Source organism: Patiria miniata, unplaced genomic scaffold (assembly GCF_015706575.1).
Source record: "Patiria miniata isolate m_02_andy unplaced genomic scaffold, ASM1570657v1 HiC_scaffold_30, whole genome shotgun sequence".
Classification (NCBI taxonomy): Eukaryota; Metazoa; Echinodermata; class Asteroidea; order Valvatida; family Asterinidae; genus Patiria; species Patiria miniata.
Genome location: NW_024037070.1, coordinates 3,698,119 through 3,721,981, shown reverse-complemented (window position 1 = coordinate 3,721,981; position 23,863 = coordinate 3,698,119). Strand labels below are relative to the sequence as shown.

Here is a 23,863-nt window from a genome sequence, read left to right as displayed (position 1 = left end):
ATTTACACTAAATTTTCATAGACCAATCACTCTCAATATCATTTGACACGCAAACATCTATTTGCTTCTAACAATATTCATTTATTTTGTAACTGTACCAATGAAAGAAATTACCCTTCATGCACATGACAAACAAATTAATACACAATTAAGTCTGGCCTCCTAAACAAAATATAAACTATAATATAAACTATAAGTATATTCTCAGTCAAACTACATTCATGAGTTTCAAAGACAGTTTAAAATATATTCTTCAAATTAATATATCTAAATAAAGTTAATATATCTAAATAAAGTTTCAAAAGCCCAAATCGACTTAAAATCTTTAAAAGGTTCCCGCTTGTTCAATTTTGAATTAATTAGTTTAATGCCTAAAATATGCTTACTCTATATAGCAAGTGGGGAAAATGCATTTACCAAAATTTCACATCCATTTTGATGTTTAGTACATGATAATACAGGATTTCAAGTTTGTTAAAGCAGGTAGCAAACATGGTACATGAAGTCTCTAAACTAAGTGAAATTAGCTTGGCCATTAAAAAAAAATAATTTGATTAAATTTTTTAATGAGATACAATGTATTCCAATTCATTATAATAAAAAGAACTGTTGTTCAAAGTTCAAGAGCACACACAAAAATACACATTAACATAAAATGAACAATTTGTTCTTGTTTAAGTACATTAGCTACCTACATAGCGAGAATACAGACAATTTTTTTTGTCAGTGAAGCTTAACCTTGCTTTTGTTTCAATCTGGTACTGCTTTGCAAGAAGCAATGCATATGCTGTGAAACACAGTTTACATAATTATCTACACATAGCTAATTTATCATATAGAAATATCTGTAAAAATCTATTAAAATTGTTTCACCCTTTTCATTTTATTATTGCTATCACCTCAAAGACAAATGCCACCTTTGCGTCCTTGCCTTCATCAAAACAGGAATATTAACTTAAAAACAAACTCGTAATTTTTCCTTAAATGAATACAACTTTTCACTGTTCATTTCCCCCACATTTTCCATTAGAAAAAACTTCATAATTTGTCCTGAGAATTTGGAGCTTTGGTTTAAATCTATACAAATTTCACTGTATATTTCCACAAACTTTCCATTTTTTTTCTTCTTAAAATAGTAAAGTTCTAGAACTGTTTGCGTAGCATTTTCATGACCTTTTATTTTGCCTACAATTTTGGAGCAGATTTTTGGCCAGAACTTTTTTTTTTCAATTCAAAATTCTTGAACTGTATGAACTCCTCAAAAAGTCATATCCTAATCAGAATTTAAAGTTCGGATCTTAGGAATGCCGGTACTTTGGAGACGGAATTCGTGGGCCTGATCAAAAATGCCAAATCCAGGTACAGATACAGTGAAAAAATCAATGAATGTTACAGAAAACTTGATAAAGACTTTTAAAATTAGTGAACATTACATCTCAGACTGAATAAATTACTTCAATTCATGATTTACAAAAGTTTTTTTCATCAACCTACGGAAGAACGCCGATAGATTTCATGTACAAAAGTAACTCTTAAAATAGTCAGGCAGATTTCCTCTTCAGCTGATTCTGTTAAACATGTTAAAACTTTTAGCGAGGGAGAAAATCATCAGCACCTCGACAACAGCAGCCGGATTCTGTCTCTAGAGGAGATGAACAATGGCGGCCACAGCTGTGACAGTTATCGCCGTGGCAGCCAACTTGAGAAATCCGGGGATGGATGGCAAAAGTCTTTCCACGACGCTAGTGTCAAATGGCTTGGCGGGGATATCCTGAATGTTAAAAAGATAAATGGGAAGTCTTGTTTTTTTGTTATTGGCTTCACACACAAAAAATAGAGGGCGCTATGCATTGTAGCTAGTGAGGGCAAATTTTCTAAAATCTACTCTTCATTACTGGCTTTGGTTTCAAGAGATTTAGGAATCAAGAGATTTAGAAATTTATGAATCGTATTTAGGAATCAATCCAGGCATTATCCGCAGAAGTAGGGGAGGTTTTGGGAACCACAAGAGCTTGCTTTTCACTCCCTGGTTTCTGTGCGCTATGACACGTTATCATCATCATCAAGTCGGCCACAGCCGGGCTACACGTTAGGAACTGCTGTAATAGAAGGGGCCCTAAAATTGCTTTAAAGAGGTTGTGGAATGCTCGAAGACATTTCCGTCATTTTTCGGGTATATGTAGCCTAAGGTGTGATGTAATAAAAACGACTATTGTGTCTGTCATGAAATGAGTACAAAAGGTACTTTTGAGAGCTGTTTTTCAGGTCCTGTTTCGACCCAAACGTGCAATTTGTGTAAAAGTCGTCGTTGGGGGCAGCAAACAAAACATAGTAAATCGTGACGTAATAAACAGGACTCCCGATGCAGCATAGTATAAACGAGTCCTGTTTATTACGTCATGATTTACTATGTTTTGTTTGCTGCCCCCAACGACGACTTTTACACAAATTGCACGTTCGGGTCGAAACAGGACCTGAAAAACAGCTCTCAAAAGTACCTTTTGTACTCATTTCATGACAGACACAATAGTCGTTTTTATTTCATCACACCTTAGGCTACATATACCCGAAAAATGACGGAAATGTCTTCGAGCATTCCACAACCTCTTTAATTCACAGCTAAAAAGGTATGTGTTATACAAATAAAACATGGTTTGAGGGTTGACAGTCCGCTCCCAGAGGTATTGGAAATTGACAGACTATGCGAAGCCGATCGAATTAGTCTTTCAACTTCCAATACTTCATCTTCCAAATTTCGCACTTGCACACAACCTCCATGCGTGTGCTTGCATATAACTGCGATACTCTACGACCCATGCATATTTAACCTGCGCATGAAACCTCAAGTGCGCACTTGGTAAACAGCAAAACTAGTGGCTGACACATCATGGTGAATTGACCAGTGATCTTGATGAGAACTCGCCTTTCGATCATGGAAAGGTATGAGTTATAGAAATATTAGAATCAATACACAGACAGCCCAACAGACAAACAGACAGATTGAATGTACAGCATCACTTACCAGTGATTCAGGCTCTTCCTGCCATATCTCATCTTTGCTGATCAGTCCCTTCTGGTGCAAAATCTACGGTCAAAACAAAAGAACCAATTGCTCAAATTTTAAGGCCCTGTTTTTATGACACAAGCTAACCATATTTGTAAGTAACTCCTCTTGAACCTTGAACATACACAACTCAAAACATAACAGAGTTTAGTGAGGACCAGGGTGAGAGGGCTAAAAACTATCCCAATTTTGAGAACAAATTTTACAATTTCAGAAACATTTGGGAAATTGACTGGGATAGTTTAATGAAAGTTTTCGTCCTTAACCGGCCTGTTATGCCCAAGGCTTTCAATGACCTTGTGGAAATATAACCTGGGACCGTAACCCATGACCTTCAGCTCATGGCAAATAGGGCACAGACGCACAACATGCGTCCCACTTGCGCTCAAAGGATAACATTGGATAGCATTGGCACCAGATGCACAATTCCATCCAATATTTGACTTGGATCCGTTACCTCTCTAGCAGCCCTTTCTCCAGCTTGTATGGCACCTTCCATATAACCTGCCCAATGGTTGGCGGTCTCTGTACCAGCAAAGTAGACACGCCCTAACGGTTCCCGCATCACCCTGAAGACGAGAGAACATCCACAACCAAAAAAAACCCAAAAAGGTATCTTCTAAAACTTAGAAGCATGTCAATGTCAGACCCTGGGGCCAAATTTATGCTAAGGGAATAAATGTGTGCTCGAGAGGTTTTTATCACTCTGTTTAATACCGCTTAGAGTCTGGGTGCTGATAATTACCCGAGCCGGAGGCGAGGGTAATTATCGGCACCCAGACTCTAAGCGGTATTAAACAGAGTGATAAATACCGACCGAGCACATATTTATTCCCATTCATAAATACCTTATCCGTAAAAAAATATCAAATAATTCGTTCAAAAAATCCCGATTTTGTTCAACAAGTTCACTTCATGCTTTTCGAAACATCCCTCTAGCAAAATAATGGAGTGTTCAGCTGGCGATTAAAATGTAAACAACCCTTTTATGGAGATTGACGCGCGCGTAGCATGTTCTGCGCGATGTCACGCAGAACGCACCTGGGGCGTTGCGTTTTGAATTTAGAACTATAAAATTCTGACTCGCATGTAGTGTTGCGCATGCCTACGTGAGGATTGTGAACGTTCAACCAATGAAACGGTAAGAGGCACTGGATTTTTAGGAGTCCACATTTTGTTGTGACACTGGAAAAGTGTTTAAGACCAGCTAGCCATGTCTTTATCATCCGTTTAAGACCAGCCACGTGACGGGCTCTCGACCAATAGGAATAGCTAAACTGTCTGAGGTATTTATGAATGTAACTTAACAGTTAGCCGACTAAGTTGTGTTATCTCTAGCAATCTAAACACTAAGCATTATTTCATGGCTTGAATGTGCATGGAGACTTCTTTGTTACATCACCAATTTTGCTTTTTAGCAAACTGTATATTTTGAGGTCCGCATGCCACTTGCTGCTGCCTTCTCTCAGATGGCTATCTTGTGTTAACAGAAAAATCATGGGGGAAAAATGTTGCAACCTGACGCCACTTTTTTCTTCAAATATCATTTCAATGGAGGTTGCAAAACCGATGATGAATCTGGGACTGAGAAATATTTTCAATTTTGTTAGGAAATACTTGGAAAAATTTTTCTTGACTCTCCATACACCTTGTACACGATCTCGGAAGTGGCGTCAGGTTGCAATGATTTTTTTCCAAATCACGAAATTTGGCCTGTATATGGTGAATACGCCAATGGCCTTGCAGGGCCCAATATTTGGCTCTTTGACATCTAGCTCTGGAAGCAAAGGCCAAAAATGACCAATGTATCATTTGTGGGCCCAATATATATGATTTTCCCATGGCAAGAAAGGGCAAGCTTCAGTGGTTCGTCTTTTATCTGTGAAGGTGCTTGCTATTTAAAAGGAAGAATCAACGCTACTGTGGATTTTTCTTTCCTTCTTTTATTCACATGTTTTTGGGGATCACTACATCCACTTAAACTTTGAGACAAGCTTCTGACCTGCCAAACTGTGTGAAGACACCTGGGGGCGCTGCAGCCATGTAGCAACCTCCAGAGAATTCCTCATCCATCCAGTTATGGTCCACATAGTTAACGGGCTGCACCAACATTAGGACAGATACAAAAAATGTTCAACATTTCCGGGCATGTCTCAAAGCACATGACATTTTGTTTCACTGGCAATAAAACCGGTTCGAATTGATCATGTAATGGACTTTGCATTGGGATGTATACATTTAATATTTGATTTTGCCCTTCATCTATATTTAAATTTTATTTCATCTACATTTCATTTTATCTGTAGAGTTAGTGTTGTCCCGAATGATTGTGAGCAAAATTCACAAACTACTCGGGTGGGAGTCGAACCCACAACCTCCTGCTAACTAACTGGGAAAACGTTTTGTTCCTTGGAAAAGAGGTACCCATCAGCTGAGCATCAAATAAACTCAGTCCCCCACCAACCCTGCTTTTGATTTTTGCAATGGTTAGCCGATTGATCGGTCAGAAACCTCCAACGGATCAACCACTGGCTTCTCCCCGCTCCCCCCCCCCCCCCCACTTCCTTAACTCTGCCAGTAATATTTACTCAGTGATCACAAAAAGAACGTTCCCTATATCGAGATAACAAAACATCCATAAAATTTACTTTGTCACATTAATTATGATATAAGGGGCAGATCCAACACTTTTTTTGGGGGGCGAGGGTCATCAGGCCCGCCTGATTCATTTTTTTATGTCCAATTGTTGCAGACAGGCAGAATGTCATCTTTTTGAATAATTGTTATACAAATGTATATACTTTTTTGGGTGTCGGAGCAGGGGGTTCCAACTCCAAACACCCCCCCCCCCCCACTCTCTGGATCCGCACCTGGATAGACCAGTTTTCTAACTTGTCAGTAAAAAAAACCAATGACACTGAAACTATATATTCATATGACAACAGATCTAAAGGATTGGATATCTATACATCTAAGCAAATTACAATACTCACATGCAGGGCTTCATCTGTTCCGAACACTTTGGCATAGTACTCACAAACAACTTTTTTCCTGCAAGAAAAAAAAAACATTGTGAAGGTTTAACAGAGGAGAGTTTTTTACAAAGATCTCTCTCTGGCAGAACTAATAAAATGTTGGGAAGCTTGAGAATTCAATGACATCTTGTCTATTAAATGCTGTGGAAAAACACTGCAGGCCAGCAGCTTTTATTTTTCTGGGAGTGTTCAAGCCGCACCATGACGTAAGCAAACGGACCTTCATTTTCTGTTTGCTGCCCTCATTGACAATTCCAACTTCTTTATTTCAAAATGGTTACAATTCTGTCTCATACAAACCTTTCCTCTTTCGTCATTAAGCAGTATTTTCTTGCCTTTTCTCCATTCAAAAACCTACCAAAAAGAATGAAAACAGCCTGATTGGTTTACTTTGCAACATCTGTGACATGTTTCATAGATTATAAGATGGCATTTTTGCGCCGGGGTAATACAAATCAAATTAGGTTTTGCCCTTCACCGACGGTTAAACACTGTATACTCAGTGTGTTTCTAGTGCAGATGTCTTACCACCGAGCTAACGGGATCGGTTGGCCGGTATACAGTGTTTAAACATCGGTGAAGGGCAAAACCTAATTTGATATGTTTCATAGATCTAAACAATTATGGTATCTGTTGGTTGCAGTTAAATTATGTCACCCATATTGGCTTATGGCTCGTATGTACATTGTTACTTGAGAAAACTTGAGAAAGGACTTGTGATTTACTTGGACTCAAGCCCAGTTCATACTTCATGCGAAAGCGAAAGCGAAGTGAAATTCGTGACGTCAACAATACATTCGAAGCGCGTCCACCATTGTTGACGACATGAATTTCACTTCGCACAAGCTTTCGCGTGAAGTATGAACCGGGCTTCATAGTGGTCTTGCGATGGAGTCTAGTTCAACACTGATCCATACTTGGAATCAGGAGGAAAAACAGTGCATACCCCATGATGGCTGGGTGGGAGCCGTCCGGTTTGATGTCTTCAAAGCTACCAACTACAGGACCCTCCGATCCAAGGACAATTCCATTATAATCTACAAAATAACAACAAATTATTGATACTTGCAGGAGGCGTTACCTTTCTGATGGATTAATTGCCTTCGTTACACCAAATTAAAACAATGTGCAATTACTTTCAATCTGAAACATCGGCATGTCTGCTCCAGTGGTTACCATTGAACTCCGCCAACTTGAAGCAGCCAACAAAATATCACGTGACAAATATCAAGGAAGAGTTGAATATCAAATTAAACAAAAGATGACTAACTGTTCAGATGATATGATAACATCAAGCGATTCAAGTTTAAGAAGAGAATGATCGTTTTGTTTCTTAGAAAACTCACACACAAAAAACAACCGAATTTCAAAACCCATAAATGACGAGCAGACGTTTGAAAAAGGACGGTCAAAATGGTAACTGCAATATGATTTCAAACTATTCAGTTTAAAACAAGAACACTATTAAATCTGCTCACCTAGGTCCCTCCAGAAGCTCCTCTTGTAATACGTGAAAGTCTTGATGACTGAACCCATGGGCATGCGCTGAATCAACTGAAGAATTAAAATGACCAAAACCAGAGACTTTTTGCTTGAGTTATTTAAGTGTTCATATTTTCTGTCATCTGACTCAAAATAAGACAAAAACAAGTCAGGTGTGTTTACAAACACAAATGCCCCGCAACCGTGACTGTTTCCATGACATTACACCACTCTAACATCAACTTACATGTACCTTGGTCAAATGGAACGTTCATTGACAGCATTAGTGTCTTCTGTAGGTTTTATATGAATTAATCCCTAATCCCTATGATCTCAGAATAAATACAAGATTTCTATTGTTTAAGCCACTGTGACCTTGACCCTTGACCTTTCTACCCCCCAATGCGATAGGCTCCTTAGGATTGCCAAGGACAATCCACAAACCAAATTTGAAGTTCATATGTAAAGTATATCTCAAGTTATCACGCTGACAAAATTTCATTTGTTTTTGCCACTGTGACCTTGACCCTTGACCTTTTGGCCCCAAATGCAAAAGGCTTCTTAGGATTGCCAAGGACAATCCACAAACCAAATTTGAAGTTCATATGTAAAGTATATCTCAAGTTATCGTGCTGACAAAATTTCTATTGTTTCAGCCACTGTGACCTTGACCCTTGACCTTTCGGCCCCAAATGCAATAGGCTTCTTAGGATTACCAAGAACAATACACAAACCAAATTTGAAGTTCATATGTAAAGTATTTCTCAAGTTATCGCGCTGACAAAATTTCTTTTGTTTTAGTCACTATGAACTTGACCCTTGACCTTTCGGCCCCAAATGCAAAAGGCTTCTTAGAATTGCCAAGGACAATCCACAAACCAAATTTGAAGTTCAAATGTAAAGTATTTCTCAAGTTATCGCGCTGACAAAATTTCTTTTGTTTCAGCCACTGTGACCTTGACCCTTGACCTTTCGGCCCCAAATGCAAGACTTCTTAGGATTACCAAGGACAATCCACAAACCAAATTTGAAGTTCATATGTTAAGTATTTCTCAAATTATCGCGCTGACAAAATTTCTATTGTTTCAGCCACTGTGACCTTGACCCTTGACCTTTCGGCCCCAAATGCAAAAGGCTTCTTAGGATTACCAAGGACAATCCACAAACCAAATTTGAAGTTCATATGTTAAGTATTTCTCAAGTTATCGCGCTGACAAGATTTGTCCGGACACACACACCCACACACCCACCCACCCAGTCGTTTTTATGCCCCGCGGCGAAGCCGAAGGGGCATACTGTTTCCGCCTTGTCCTTCCGTGGGTGGGTGGGTGGGTGGGTGAGTTTGTCTTACATACGCAGTGTGGACTTCCGAACAAAAGACGTCCACATAATGTAGGTAGCACCGACGTTGTGTGGACTTACCCCACGTCCACACAGTGTTTCCCCATTTCTGGAAAACAGGTTTAGAGGCATTTTTGGGTTAGGTTTATCTGTAGCAGAATGAAGAGAAACACTAAAGGGAATCATAGAAAAAAAATTGGGTTGAAAGAGTTTTCACAGTTTGAGAAAAATGAGTTTTTTCACTGGTTTTTCTTAACTACACGAAAGCAATGGAAAGTCCACACTAGTCATGTGAAACAAGTATGTGTGGGTGGGTGGGTGTGTGTGTCCGGACAAATCTTGTCAGCGCGATAACTTGAGAAATACTTAACATATGAACTTCAAATTTGGTTTGTGGATTGTCCTTGGTAATCCTAAGAAGCCTTTTGCATTTTGGGCCGAAAGGTCAAGGGTCAAGGTCACAGTGGCTGAAACAATAGAAATTTTGTCAGCGCGATAACTTGAGAAATACTTTACATATGAACTTCAAATTTGGTTTGTGGATTGTCCTTGGCAATTCTAAGAAGCCTTTTACATTATGGGCCAAAAGGTCAAGGGTCAAGGTCACAGTGACTAAGACAAAAGAAATTTTGTCAGCGCGATAACTTGAGAAATACTTTACATATGAACTTCAAGTTTGGTTTGTGTATTGTTCTTGGTAATCCTAAGAAGCCTATTGCATTTGGGGCCGAAAGGTCAAGGGTCAAGGTCACAGTGGCTGAAACAATAGAAATTTTGTCAGCGCGATAACTTGAGATATACTTTACATATGAACTTCAAATTTGGTTTGTGGATTGTCCTTGGCAATCCTAAGAAGCCTTTTGCATTTGGGGCCAAAAGGTCAAGGGTCAAGGTCACAGTGGCAAAAACAAAAGAAATTTTGTCAGCGCGATAACTTGAGATATACTTTACATATGAACTTCAAATTTGGTTTGTGGATTGTCCTTGGCAATCCTAAGGAGCCTATCGCATTGGTGGTCGAAAGGTCAAGGGTCAAGGTCACAGTGGCTAAAACAATAGAAATCTTGTATTTATTCTGAGATCATAGGGATTAGGGATTAATTCATATAAAACCTACAGAAGACACTAATGCTGTCAATGAACGTTCCATTTGACCAAGGTACATGTAATTTGATGTTAGAGTGGTGTTATGTCATGGAAACAGTCACGGTTGCGGGGCATTTGTGTTTGTAAACACACCTGACTTGTTTGCTATGCTTCCGAGGATTGGCTTTGTGTTTTCCTTTGTCCCTGTAATATAACACTCTCCCATAGACTAAGCACACCAACCTGCGTTCGAGGACAATAGGCACCTTCCTTCGAGGATCAATGGCCCCTTTGTGCTCCTTTTGTTGTCTGTCCTCAGGCGTAATGCCATGCAGGAACACCCACACACACACCCACCCACACACCCATCCACCCACCCACCCACGGAAGGACAAGGCGGAAACAGTATGCCCCTTCGGCTTCGCCGCGGGGCATAAAAATTACTCATGATATTCAAGGCTAGACTGTTCTTTTGGCTCATGAATATTCACGAGGCATAAACACATTTTTTTGAAGAAATATGGACTAACCTGGCTTTTCAGTGAAGGAAGAGGAGGCTGAAACGTTAGTTTTCCGAGCAGCGCAATGGGTACTGCACTTATCATGTAGGATGCCTGTATAAAAGACAAAAGACTAAATTCAACACCCGATGGAGCAGTATTTTCATGGATTCAGGGGCCGATTTCACAAAACACCCAGACTGGTGGAGTGTTGTGGCCTAGCGGTTAAGAGCACTGGACTCATGTTCTGGTGTTTCAGAAGCAACAGTGACGTGGGTTCAAGCCCGGGCGCGGACACTTGTGCCCTTAAGCAAGGCACTTAACCATTCTTGCTTCGTCCTTCGGATGGGACGCAAAGCCGTAGGTCCCGTGTGTTGCCTAACGCACGTAGAAGAACCCAGTAACACTTATCGCTAAGAGAAGGCGTTTGCCGCGGTGTTTCTGGCAGGATGGATGTGTATACATCAAGTTGGTGTGATGTTTCCCCCGGGATGCTTTGCCGACTATATCATACAGATACGGATACAGATCTTAGGAAGGATAATTTGTTTTAATTTGCGACTCGTTCTAGGATTAGTATCAGCCAACTTTAGACGTGTTCAACACATCCTAACTTCCTTAACAACACAGCTGAACTCGTCTTATCTAAAGAGTGGTCTTATCTCATTGATGCGTGCGTTAATTTGTATATCGTCTAGAAATCATTGCCATTTAAGACAAGTGACTGCCTAGAGTTATAGTTCGAAGGAGGAAAACCGGCATAGAAACAGATTTGATAAGATTTCTGATACGTGGGTAGCTTAAATGAGAAATAGCTTATTTGCAAATGTTTAATTAAATGCCAAAACGTAGTCGACTTTTTAAAATTGATTTAAAATTGAGGAAACAGGGAGCAACTTGTTCTCACCAGTGCGTGGGAAGTTGGGTTTGCGCTTTCTTTTCAACGACTGTTTCATCAAGCAGTCAAAACAAACATAAAACAGCCATCAAATTGGTAGTTTTAATGCTTCTTGCTTAAGATGGGTTTAGTAGAATTGGTCTGAGGACGCGTCTTAACTAAGATCGATCTTAGAGCGGGGACTCGTCTTAGGTCCTAAGATGAGTCATAAGATAAGCTGACTTTCGGGAAATCGGCCTAAGACTCTTGGGGTTTGACCACCTAGACTGCCTGTCAATCTCACAGTGCGCATTCACTGATTAGAACACGACTTTTGATCAGCTACATTAACCCTTTCCTTACCATGGGCGACTTTTGTCGACAAGAAGAACCCCCCTGCTGGTTCCCATGGGCGACTTTAGTCGACCAGGAAACCACACACAGAACACCCTCAACACAGATATATTCACTACTTTTCAGAAAGGCGGCATGTTGATATGTTTGGCCGCCCATACATCAACCATATACCAGCTAAAAGAGTGTTTTCGGATCGTTCTAATGGTGTAGTTTATTCATAGTGTTGCCATTACAAAAAAATGAGAAAAGTGCTTTAGAAGTATCCACTCACAAATTGAGGTATGGAGTGCCATTCAGTCATGTGGTGAAATGGCTTGCAGTTTGATAAATGGAACCAGATGAACAAACAGGCATAACTTTCTTATATTTACACATATGGACTTCATTTTTACATCACATAAAAGAGTAAGGTTCGAGGAACAAACTTTACACACAACACCTATGATTTAAATCACTCCTTGGCAGTGAGTTTTGGACTTGTGGTCATTTTGTTCACGCTCTAGTGATTTCCGCATGACTAAGCAAACTATTTGGTCCTGGGGAGAGCCAAGTCAATAAACAATGTGGTAATGAAAGGGTTAAGCTTGGCCATCCGGTTCGTAAGTGACTGTGACATACAAGCGCGCACCACTGATTACTAGCGCCTGTTGGCTAAACACGCCACTTGGCACTACTTCCGGTTCCATTGGTTCCGGTGCTACACCGTGTGCAGTATGCATGGTAAAGTGGTAATGACGTCACACTTAATATGAACTGGATACCGGTCATATGCACTGTTAGAAAGCTCCACATACTAAAACTGGGTTGGCTTACGCCCTCATCCAGAATGTTGCATAATAACTTCACATGAAGTTGAATGTTTTGACGTTGTTTATTAACAAACACGCATCTTTGGTTTACTTTTGGTTGAAATTTATAGTAAGATCAATTCCCTGAATTCCCCGGAAGCGGGAAGTTAGTATATTACCTCAAATACGTCCCCGGTTCTTGTCGTTACTTTCACCCCATCATCGGACTGCTCAACACTTGACACCACATGGTTCAACAAGACGTTCTCTGTAAGTCAGACCCAAAAAAAAAAACCACTCAAAATTTGGCTCTCAAAGAACATACCAGCTCATCAAACAATGATTGGGTTGTCCATTTTCCATCAGGTAAAAATGGGCAAACAAAGTGTGCTTATTGTAAGCTATTGCCAGTGTTCTGTGTTGTTTTCCGAATCGCAGAATTGATCCCCTCTTGAATATCCTAAGAATTTGTTGAGGTGCTACTTGATGAGGATGCTTACCTTTTCCGAGTTTCCCTGCCAACCCCTCGCTGACCTGCATGGAACCACCAACGAACTTCCTCTCCTGGTGTATAAAATATCACAAATACAAAACTACAAAAAATTATATCTAGTGATGAGATTTCCTATTTGATTTAGATTTAACTTTTATAGAAAAAAAATGTACAACCATTTTCAAGGTTTGTATTAAAGGTAATCAAATACTTGTACCTGTACTTACCTGCCCACCATTTGTAGTACTCATGAATCTCAAAACCCCTAAAAGGCAAGACAAAAATACCCGATGTGATCATCAAGTCTCATAAGGAAAATCCAGTCACTTAGATTGGTCCTACAAGCTAGAAATTACTTGCAATGAAATGGTTTTTTTTTTAAGCTTTGAAGAAATGTTTCTTTAAGTTTTGAAGAAATGTTTCTTTAAGTTTTGAAGAAACAAGCCCAAATTTGAACAAACAAACTTGATCCAAGAAGTCAAGTAGTAGAGTCTGTCACGAGCCAATGGCGGCCCATCAGGCCGGCATTTATGTCCGGTTTCAGTAGCATGAAACGACTGAGAATATTTACTCCCCCTGGATGGGGATGCTAGTCCATCACAGGTTACTCCCCAGCTAACGCCGATACCCATTTATGCTCCTATGTGGAGAGAGGCAAGTGGGGGTGAAGTGGCTTGCCCAAGGACACAACATATCTCCAGCAGCTGGATTTGAATCCCTGACACTCTGATCATGAGTCACGAACCCTAACCACAAGGCCACACTCCCCACTGATCCAAGAATACAAGACTGTTGCGTTCAACTGTTAGCATGTCCACACAACAAAATATTGCTTAAACAGCAGCATGATTTTCTGCTAAAGGAAGCACAACTTTTTGGCGGAATGTTAAGCAGCGCTATGAAATTTGGCCTTGGGGCTGAGATACGGACTCCCGACAACACTGGCATTTAAGGCTGTATTGGCCTCTTTGAGATAGGTTGGACACAATACGAGGGTGCTAGTTGGACTTAGTAAATCTGGGTAAACAAAAAAAGAGTAGAAGTGCCCTTACTGTGTCCACCATATTTCAAAAAAGGTTTATCAATACTCAAGACTGAGAGATGCATGCACTCATATACTAAACTCGACGGTGTAAAAAGGTAAAAACAACTCACCTCCACCAACTTTGATGTACCAGAGGAAGAAGAGGAAGGACAAGTTGCTTGGCTCGGTGGCAAAGGCTGCCCTGGAAATGATGGTGATGGATTCCTTGGTGAAATGACACCAGCAATTGGCATCGGCCCAGGACTGAACAGTCATGCTATCCCACTCCACGGCCCGTGGTGCATCCCACGGTGCTGCTGCTGGGATCTGATCAAGCCGATAAAACCAAACTTTAGCATGAGCCGAGCATTTTCCCATATGTGGCAAATCTTATTACTTTAACGAGTTGAAATTTTCACCCTTTACAAACTTAATATTTTTTAATCCTCTGTATTTGAACTGTATGATGAGATTTGAAAAAGTTCATTGTGTCAATATCGTCACCGTTTTCACTAACTAACACTCCCGCGCTAGTGGGTGTTAGTCTGTCAAAACTGCGTTGGTTTCACGAACTAACACCTGGATGTGCGTGCGCAAATCGGACATTGACGTGAAAAAGAATGATTTTGGTTTTCACAAACTGAAACTCATGCATGTTGCGAAAATACCTATCGGAGAAAACGATATACTCGTGGGCTTACACAAAATTTTTATTAAAAACCTTGTTACTTGTAAAATTTAGTTCGGAAAACAAAAATGCGTACATGCAGTTCGTGAAACGACAATAACGTGGTTCTGTAAAATACGCGTGCTTGCCGCGCAACTGATTGAAAGTTACTAGTGTTGGTGTTGATATGAGAGTTCCAGTTCCATGTTTGTAAGGCATGAAGTACGCGAGACTAATTGTCATACAGGGTGAGTAAAAAAAAAGCGGAACCCAAACCCTCAAAATCATATTTCATATTTAAAAAAAGTATGTAGCACCAAAATAATATTGACTGGAAAGCCAAGGTCGTAAGCTACTTTTAGATGAAAAATTACTGAAATTGCTCAATCCATTCAAAGAATATCACCATTTAAACGTAATGGCCCTTAAACCTGTTTCGTCAAAAAAATGTAATTTATTGTGTATTCTTACTGTTTGGAACATCAAAGAGAATGACACAGAATACTTGTTTCCACAACTGTCAACAACCGTAGTGCACAATATCTTTATTAACAACCCAGGTTAGACAAACAATATGATTTATAAAATCCACTTTTTTGAAAAGACGGGCCTTCAAAAGGACTTTGTTGAATATTTTTAACTTTTAAAGTGAGGTTTTATCATTGGTGATGTTTCAAGACAATTGTGACGCGATTCTTGAAATCGCATTTTTGGACAAAAGAGGTTTTAGAGTCATTGTGTTCAAAGGGTGATATTCTTTGAACGGATTGACCAATTTCAGTAATTTTTTTTCATCTAAAAGTACCGTAATTTTCGGAATATAAGCCACACGGAGTATAAGCCGCAACACCAAAAAATCTGCAAATTAAGATTTGAGGTTGGCGTATAAGCCACACAGGCGTATAAGCCGCACCGACCGCAGCAGTTTCAATTTTGTAAGGCCTCCAAATTCTAGTCAAAATGCTCTGAACCAGTTCCATTTACACTACAGAAGCTATAAAAAGGGCCACAAAAGTTATATCAAATCATTTACAGTCGATACTCTTACAAACACATATGGAAATTGATGATGAGAAAAATACACCGGGAATTGCTGCCGGCTGCCCCGTCCGGTCCCCGGCCTTAAAAGTTAGTGCATGGCCTGACCGACAGCCTGCGCTGCGCAGGTGTCTGACATTATTTTCTTGGTGCTACATATTTTTGTGAATTTGAAATATAAGTTTTGGGGTTTGGATTCCGCTTTTTTTTACTCACCCTGTATAAAAAAGCACAGGCGTGTATGAGTCCATGAATAATGCCCACGTACCTCTTCACCGTAGCTGTCTAAAAGGCCCATTGCATTGTTGGCATCCAACAAAGCAAAGAAGCCTGGGTATGTCGGAATAGCCCCTCTGAAAGCATGAGACTTGCCCTGGAAAAAAATACAGTCTTGTTTTTTTTAAATGTACAAAAATTACAAAATTAGATATTATTGTAAACTTCTGTAGCTTTTTCAATACTTGTAAGCAATAAATGGCCATTTCTGATTTCCATTTTAATTCATTTTATCGAACATTGTCAAATGTGCAGAAAGTATTTTTAATCTCATCTAAGATAAGATTTCATGCAATTCCTTAACAAAGGGTAAGCGGAAAAGTTGTGTTCAAACAAGCTGAGCTTACAAATTGTGCTAATCGTAGAATACATCCTTAATACGAGCATTTCTGTTGTTGACAATGAGCTTCCTTCTTGCTGCGCTTGTTAATTAAAGGTACAGTCCATCATTTGAAGCTATACAAAAAGTAGCTGAAGTAATTATTGTTGAAAAGCTTACTTGGTTGAAAGATAGTAATGGGACTAAACTCCCTGTGAAATTATTCTTCTGGCAAGCTGTCATTTTGAAGAAATCAATGAAAGAAGGCCTTTCCAACAATGCGTCTAAAATTTCCGTTAGTGATTCGTTTTTTTTTTCTTCGGCAAAGCACGCAAGTGTTGACACGTCACACACGTGCGCGCGGTTGCTATAATTTGTCGGTTCAGTGCGCAACATCGCGTAATTGCAATCGGCTCAGCGAGAACGTGTCTCGGACGCTGAATTCAAGACCAATTCAAAACATGATTCAGCAACTTTTGATATGAAAATGGAGTTCCTAGAATATTGTTTTTTTTTCGGAATGTACAGCATTCACTGAGTTGAAACTTCATCAGGTTAGTTGTTCGGCTGCCTTCTTTGGATATTGAGCATTTTTGTTGCTTCAAACTAAAACACAAATACCTTTACAGGTACAGTCCATCATTTGTAATTTGTGCATTTTGCTTGATTGAAGCAACAAACTTGCTCAAAATCTAAAGAAGGGTGATAAACAACTGACCTGATGAACTTTCAGCTCAGCTTCAGCTGTATATTCCCAGAAAAACAGCATTCTAGGATCTCTCTTTCCAATCGAAAGTTGCTGAATCATGTTTTGAATTGGGCCTGAATTCAGCATCCGAGACACGTTCTCACTGAGCCGATTGCAGCTACGCGATGTCGCACACTGATCCGACGAATTATAGCAACCCCGCGCGCATGTGCGTCGTGTCAACGCTTGCGTGCGCTTCGCCGAATAAAAAACCGAACTACTAACGGAAATTGACAACGGTGCGTCTTCTTCAAAATGACAGCTTGCCAGAAAGAATAATTTCACAGGGAGTTTAGTCCCCTTACTATCTTTCAACGAAGTATGTTTCTCAACACTAATCATGTCAGTTACTTTTTGGATAGCTGCAAATGAATGACTGTACTTTAAGCTACCAGTGAAATGGAAGGAGGTCCGTATATATTTTGTCTGCTGGTGGCGATCGATTCTTGCACATACACGTATCACACGGATGTGTGAGCTACTCACGTCAAAAAGGGGACTAGTTGTTTACTGGGCAAACTATTTCCTTACCAAAAAGAGGATACCAGCCAATATGCCATGCAATGTACACTGTTTGTAGTTGGTTCCAGCTAAAGCTGGCTCAGTACCTGAGCAATACTTTCTACTTCTTAGCACCTTTGTCGAGAATGGTCCCTGCTTACATTGCTGAAGTTGATGGTCCTCTCCTTCTCATTGACGATCTGACTCTGGATACCTAGCTCCTTGGCAACTCGGATGATCCTGTTTTGAGTCGGTCCGATGTAGGCTCCGCCCAGATCCACATATTGGAAGGCGGGGTCCTAGAAACAAAACATTTTTGGAGTCAATTGTACATTAACCTCTCTTTGCTCGTACCCCTTGCCCTGCAAACAGGGCGCTGGGATTGGCTGATGAATTCATGCTCTGATTGGATAGATTTTGCCTGACCTGTGACCTGCAAGTCATCACGTCCATGACCCTGCGAGATTTTAAATGGCTGTTAAGACTGACTCGCTCTTTTATTTCCATTCATAAAGTTTTAGGGTTTTTTTTCTTTGAAAAGTGTAATAATGTAGAAATATCTGTAAACAAGGCGGAAACAGTATGCCCCTTCGGCTTCCCCGCGGGGCATAAAAATCTGTTTTGTAAATTTTCAAATCCTGTCACTTTCTCTGGCTCTGTTTCGAATTCACGAAGGGTCAAATTACAAATGATGCTCAAAATTTCTCCACATGGTCCGCAAGGAAAAAGAAATCACATCCGGATTTTTCTACGAGAAAGTTTTCGGATAGCTTTTGCGCGCATTGGCAAACTGTATATCTCTGGGGAATCCATAAAACATTACGGTGCTTGGGTGGATCGGAACAGTACAGGGAGTAACATGCAGGCAATTGGGCTGGAATAGAGACTAATAGATAAAATGTCAGGCCCATAATACTAACCTTCACTGTATAAGTGCGACCTCCGACCCTGTTTCTAGCCTCCAACAACAGCACATTTTGGCCTTGGTCTTGAAGGAGTCTAGCAGCTGACAGCCCTTTTAACAGATAAAAGAACAAGAACCAAAGTTATCCCACAAGAGAAATCAATGTGCTTCCCATTAGAGAAACCAATGAACAAATTAAGCAAACTAACCTAATGTTAGGACTATGATTCAGCCACAGTGACACAGGACATCAATTGACCTATCTCCGTTTACGAGTTGGCCATGCCCCTTAGACAACCCTATAGAATTTTTTAACGCTAACTTTTGTTTTTCTCATGTTGCGCGTTCCGCGTCCATTTGTATATCATGTAATTGGACAATATTCACAAGCTGCGTTGACGCGATTCTAACGCTATTCTGCCACGATAGGTCAATTGAAACCTAATCAAATAAAGAAAAATATAAATACGTAAAGATCGATGTTTGGAAAATCAATAAATCATATAATAAAGTCTGTCACAAGCCAATATGGCCATCAGGCAAGGGTTCATCACCACATTTAGTGGCATTTCTTGAACAACTGAGAAAATGTCTATTCCGATCCCCCTGAATGGGATGCCAGTCCATTACAGGTTACTGCCCAGCTTATGCAAGTGTGTGTGAAGTAGCTTGCCCAAGGACACAACAAAAAGCCAGCAGCTGGACTTGAACCCCTAACCTTCTGATCATGAGTAACAAACCCTAACCACTAAGCCACACTCCCCCCTATCCAAATACTCACCACTGATACCCCCTCCAATGACTATGACATCTCTTTTCCCTTTCGACATTGCTCAGAGTGATCAAGGGCTGAATTTATGCTCACACCAAATGACTAGAAAAAAAAAGAACAGAAATGAAAATTCTTTAACAAAATGAAAAGTCTATTTCGCCCCAGTTAGTGGAACTAGTTCTCATTAGTGTTGACGAGCTCTCTTGAAACCTGTAGTCTGAAAACCTACATTGTAGAAAAGGTCAGCCTCATCAAAACACAGAGAAAATCCTGAAGCCGATATATCCTTTCCTTAAAAAATATGACTGCTTCCAATACAGTCATCTTTTGACCTTTAGAAAATGCATGCTCTTTGTAAATTGTACAATCCTTGATAACAATATGACCAGTAATAGCATACTTAATTACATGTAGGTTTTCGGACTACAGGTTTCAAGAGAGCTCTTCAACACTAATGAGAACTAATTCCTCTAACTGGGGCGCTAGAACTCCTTTTTTGACATTTGGGATGTTGGTCTGTCGTTCTAGCTAGTACTACAGACCAACATCCCAAATGTCAAAAAAGGAGTTGTAGGGCCCCAGTTAGTACGACAAACCAACATCCCAAATGTCAAAAAAAAGAGTTTTAGTGCCCCAGTTAGTGGGACTAAATGAGAACCAATTTAATCTTGGAGGTTTTCAGGGATGGTACGTACAGGTACGTGTACACTGTGCACTAATCACTGGAACCAGACAGTGTTTTGAATATGAACAGACCATATTTACACAGTGGTTTTGTTTTCTGATAATCTCAGCTTTGATATTAAACTCCAAAGTCCAAGTGCTCACACATAGCAACAATTGACGTTGCCCAGACTAGCTAAAATGATCAGCTATGTTCCAATTTCATTCTTAGTGGACTTAAGACCTAGATTTAAGGGATATGGCATGGAATGGGCCCTTAACTTCTACACACTCACCTTTAATTTAAATATTGCAACGCGCGCATCTTAAAAGTGACGTACCTTCACTTGGATCATATATTTTGATGCACGAACATTAACCAGCTGCCAAACAAAATGTGGAAGGTGAAGACTTACCAGTAAACCAGGCAAAAATGACAAAAACATCTGCTTTTACAGCTAATCACTAACTAGTAACTACAAATGCAGGCAGATGCTTCTGGGCCTGCAGAAGTAAAAAAATATTTAACGTTTGGACTTGGTCGGGCGATACTATCACCCGACCAAGTTCAAATGTTAAAAAATGCGATCTGTAGAGTCCTAGTTTACTCGGACTAGCTACGCGGATACTGAGTGGGTTCCCTTGAACAACACAAAATGAATGGGAGTTGCCGAAATTTTTTTAAGTCCAAACCAACAACCCTGTTGCCGGCTACACGGATACGGAATGGGAGTGCAGCGGAGCATGACGCATGCATGTAGCGCTGAGAGGGTTTATTGAGGGCAGTCAACTGTGACTCCGTAGCCGACTATACGGTTACACCTCTATGTTCCGACACCCCTATGTTCCGACTGCACATATTCCTATTCCTAACCCTAACCCTATAACCCTAACCGGGAGTAACACAATCTAGGTTGTCGGAACATAGGGGTGTCGGAACATAGAGCAGTCACCGACCATACGAAGTGCATAGATCGAGTGGCGGGGTATTCTGCAATAGTGTACAATTTTGTTAGAAAACACTTAGAGAATTTTCTTGACTCTCCATAGACTTTGTACACAACCGCTGAAGTGACGTCAGGTTGCAACATTCTTTCCTAAAAAATAGCATACACACAGTCATTATAATTAGCAGGGAAAGAGGATTGATTTTTTGACTGAGTGAGAGTGAGACTGTGTTGTTTAATAGCATGAATAATGATTCACATAAGCTTGAATATGACTGAGCATGAAGGGCAATTTAGCAATACAGTAGCTGGAGTTACCCATCCCTAAATTTTATCATTGGGTTGGCGGGGTATTCTGCAATTGTGCCCTACAATTGCAGAATACCCCGCCACTCACCTATCCCACCGCGTATCCGGATACGCGGATACGGAGTCACGCTTGGATGGTCAACCACTCGTGTGTGTACATACGTACGTACGCGTACACGTACACAGTATATTACATGTATACAATGTGCATGCAGTACATACATGATATCATTAGAGGGCGCTTTGTAAAGCTCTATGATCGTAACATTTACAGGCAAAATCACAAGAAGGCGCTTCATCTTCATTCATCTTCAACTTTGAAACATTTTTGTCCATTGAAGGATTTTGTTATTAAATAAAATAATCAAGTTTTTGATTTAGTTTTGGATTTAGATAGACAACAATCAAGTTCATTGTATACATTTTTCCACACTTTCCCTACTTCCCTACTGTATTGAATTTTCGTGTCTTGAATGATTTTGATAGAAAAAGGATCCTTTGAAAGAATTTGATAGAAAGTAAGCAATCGATTTGTGGCGACATATAACTTTATTTGGGGGGGGGGGGTTCACTTCAGTCTTTTGAATGATTTTGATAGTGGATCCTTTGAATGAATTTGATAGAAAGTAAGCAATCAATTTGTGGCGACATATAACTTTATTTGGGGGGGTTTTCACTTCAGTCTTTTGAATGATTTTGATAGAAAAAGGATCCTTTGAATGAATTTGATAGAAAGTAAGCAATCAATTTGTGGCGACATATAACTTTATTTGGGGGGGGATTTCACTACAGTCTTTTGAATGATTTTGATAGAAAAAGGATCCTTTGAATGAATTTGATAGAAAGTAAGCAATCAATTTGTGGCGACATATAACTTTATTTGGGGGGGGGGGGGGGAATTTCACTTCCCAGGAACATCTTCGGTGCCGCATTGACCGTGGAGGCCTACGTTATCTTGCAAGTAAACCCATACGGATATGGATACCTCGTTCTCAAAAATACTTTCTTTACTGAACAGACTGTTGAAACACACAAATAAAGGCATTTTCCTGACACACTTTCATATAAATGTACGCAGAATTCTTCTCTTCAAAATTTTGAAACTGTTCTCTGACAGCGTATCCATTCATTTCAAAAGGGTCATTTCCGAGTGGCGGGGTATTCTGCAATTACTCCGTTTTTAGGCTAGGCCCTAGCATGCAGGATGAACAGCAGGGTTTTATAATTATTATTATAATTTATACAACACCTGAATAAATCCCCGTCATCTGATTGGTGAATTGTAGATCACGTGACATATTATTATTCGGTATAATGCACGGTGCGACCATGCGTTATACCCATGCGTTATACCGTTTCACTTTGCGCTTGTTCCATGACGCGGTATTTGCGTGCAAAATGCATGCTGGTGTGCGCGTTCAGCATAGCGCGTATTGTTCCTAAGAGCCAGCGCTACAGCGTTGGGTTCAAACATTTTCGTAAAGGGGTAGTTCAACATCTTTAAAATCAAAATAAATTGTAGTTTATAATTTACCAATCAAATGACGAGAATTTATTCAGGTGTTGTATAAAACAAATAACGAATGTTTTACGTTCGTGCGATGGAAAGAATAATTTCATTCGGTGACAGATTGAATGTTCTATTCCACTCGGCTTTGCCTCGTGGAATAGAACATTCAATCTGTCACCTCATGAAATTATTCTTACCATCGCACTCACAAACATTCGTTATTTGTATAATACTACATGTGCTAGCCCAGGTTGGACTAACCATGGAGGTAGAATAGTCTTCATTGCATTAGGCCAAAAAAAAAAAGTCTCCGGTTTCTGGTATGGAGCTTGCCCCAAAAGTGGTGCGGCGACGCGGCTTTTTTTTTTTTTTTACCTGTTTTTTTTTTTTTTTTGGCTTCAAATGTCGGCTGATGACTGCAAATGGTGCCCGACTAAACTTAGTGCAAATATATGGGAGTCCAGAGAGGCCACATAAAGCTTATTCTCGATCATAACCCCATCTAAAAACACGTTAAAATTGTGCAGCAGCAGAATTCCAGTCAAACCAGTGAGTTTGGCGGTTTTGAAACATCATCTTGTATTGAAAAAAAAAAACTTTTTCATTTTGCCGACGCGCATGGCTACGGCGACGCGCGCGCATACCAGAATTAACCGGAGACTTTTTTTTTTTGGCCTTACGACTCCCTTTCCTCCCTACGTTTTCGACCTGTTGCCAAGAATGCCATTTTCTGCATGGCTTCAAATTCAATACATTTTCTTACTGAAGAATATAATGTTCTCACATATCCAGTGTCAATGTCACTCAGGTGAAATATCAAATGAATCTTACTCTGGAACTTACGTTCTACAACTTGCGACTCGCGTCTACGGTCTGACATGTCCAATGATTTACCGGACCTGGGTGACCGTAAGGTCATGAAGGTCATGCCCAAATTCTGCTATGTGCACTTCAAAAATCTGTCAGATTTATCAAAAATCTGCCAGATTCCCCATAATTACTCGAAATACACAATAAACACTTAAAATCACATACAGATGTTGTAGTATTGCCTTAATTAAGGCTCAAATCACATTATAAACAATCTAAAGTCACATAAAGATGTTACGAAATTGCGTAAATTTTAGGCAAAACGCGGTTGCGTCATGTCACGACAAATTTA

General features: G+C 40.0%; 1 protein-coding gene across 5 annotated transcripts; it reads right to left on the bottom strand.

Moving 5' to 3' along the window:
• Positions 1 to 56: 56 nt before the first annotated feature.
• On the bottom strand, positions 57 to 23,688 carry LOC119739273 (amine oxidase [flavin-containing] B-like). 5 transcript variants are annotated; one of them, XM_038214142.1, is made up of 19 exons: positions 23,545 to 23,637; positions 20,277 to 20,318; positions 19,282 to 19,374; positions 18,517 to 18,611; positions 17,758 to 17,895; positions 16,021 to 16,125; positions 14,179 to 14,374; positions 13,251 to 13,288; positions 13,031 to 13,094; positions 12,710 to 12,798; positions 10,539 to 10,622; positions 7,578 to 7,653; positions 7,046 to 7,136; positions 6,400 to 6,453; positions 6,058 to 6,115; positions 5,067 to 5,164; positions 3,522 to 3,633; positions 3,023 to 3,085; positions 57 to 1,771 (listed from the first exon to the last, which is right to left on the bottom strand). In XM_038214142.1, the coding sequence occupies exons 3-19, from the start codon at positions 19,328 to 19,330 to the stop codon at positions 1,643 to 1,645; spliced, it is 1,539 nt and encodes a 512-aa protein (XP_038070070.1). In that variant the 5' UTR covers positions 19,331 to 19,374; positions 20,277 to 20,318; positions 23,545 to 23,637; the 3' UTR covers positions 57 to 1,642. The 5 variants fall into 5 exon arrangements, with proteins under 5 accessions (XP_038070070.1, XP_038070069.1, XP_038070072.1 ...); XM_038214141.1 differs by lacking the exon at positions 20,277 to 20,318 and having other exon boundaries at positions 23,545 to 23,688; XM_038214144.1 differs by lacking the exon at positions 20,277 to 20,318 and having other exon boundaries at positions 23,533 to 23,590.
• Between the last annotated feature and the right edge of the window lie 175 nt (positions 23,689 to 23,863).

Excerpts from the sequence above, each read along its gene's own strand:
- LOC119739273 (XM_038214141.1), bottom strand. The coding sequence starts at position 19,330 with ATGTCGAAAGGGAAAAGAGATGTCATAGTCATTGGAGGGGGTATCAGT. Across the intron at positions 6,454-7,045 it reads TCCCACCCAGCCATCATGGG|GTTTTTGAATGGAGAAAAGG; the intron begins GTATGCACTGTT and ends TCTTTTTGGTAG. Across the intron at positions 3,634-5,066 it reads GTCTTCACACAGTTTGGCAG|GGTGATGCGGGAACCGTTAG; the intron begins GTCAGAAGCTTG and ends TCTCGTCTTCAG.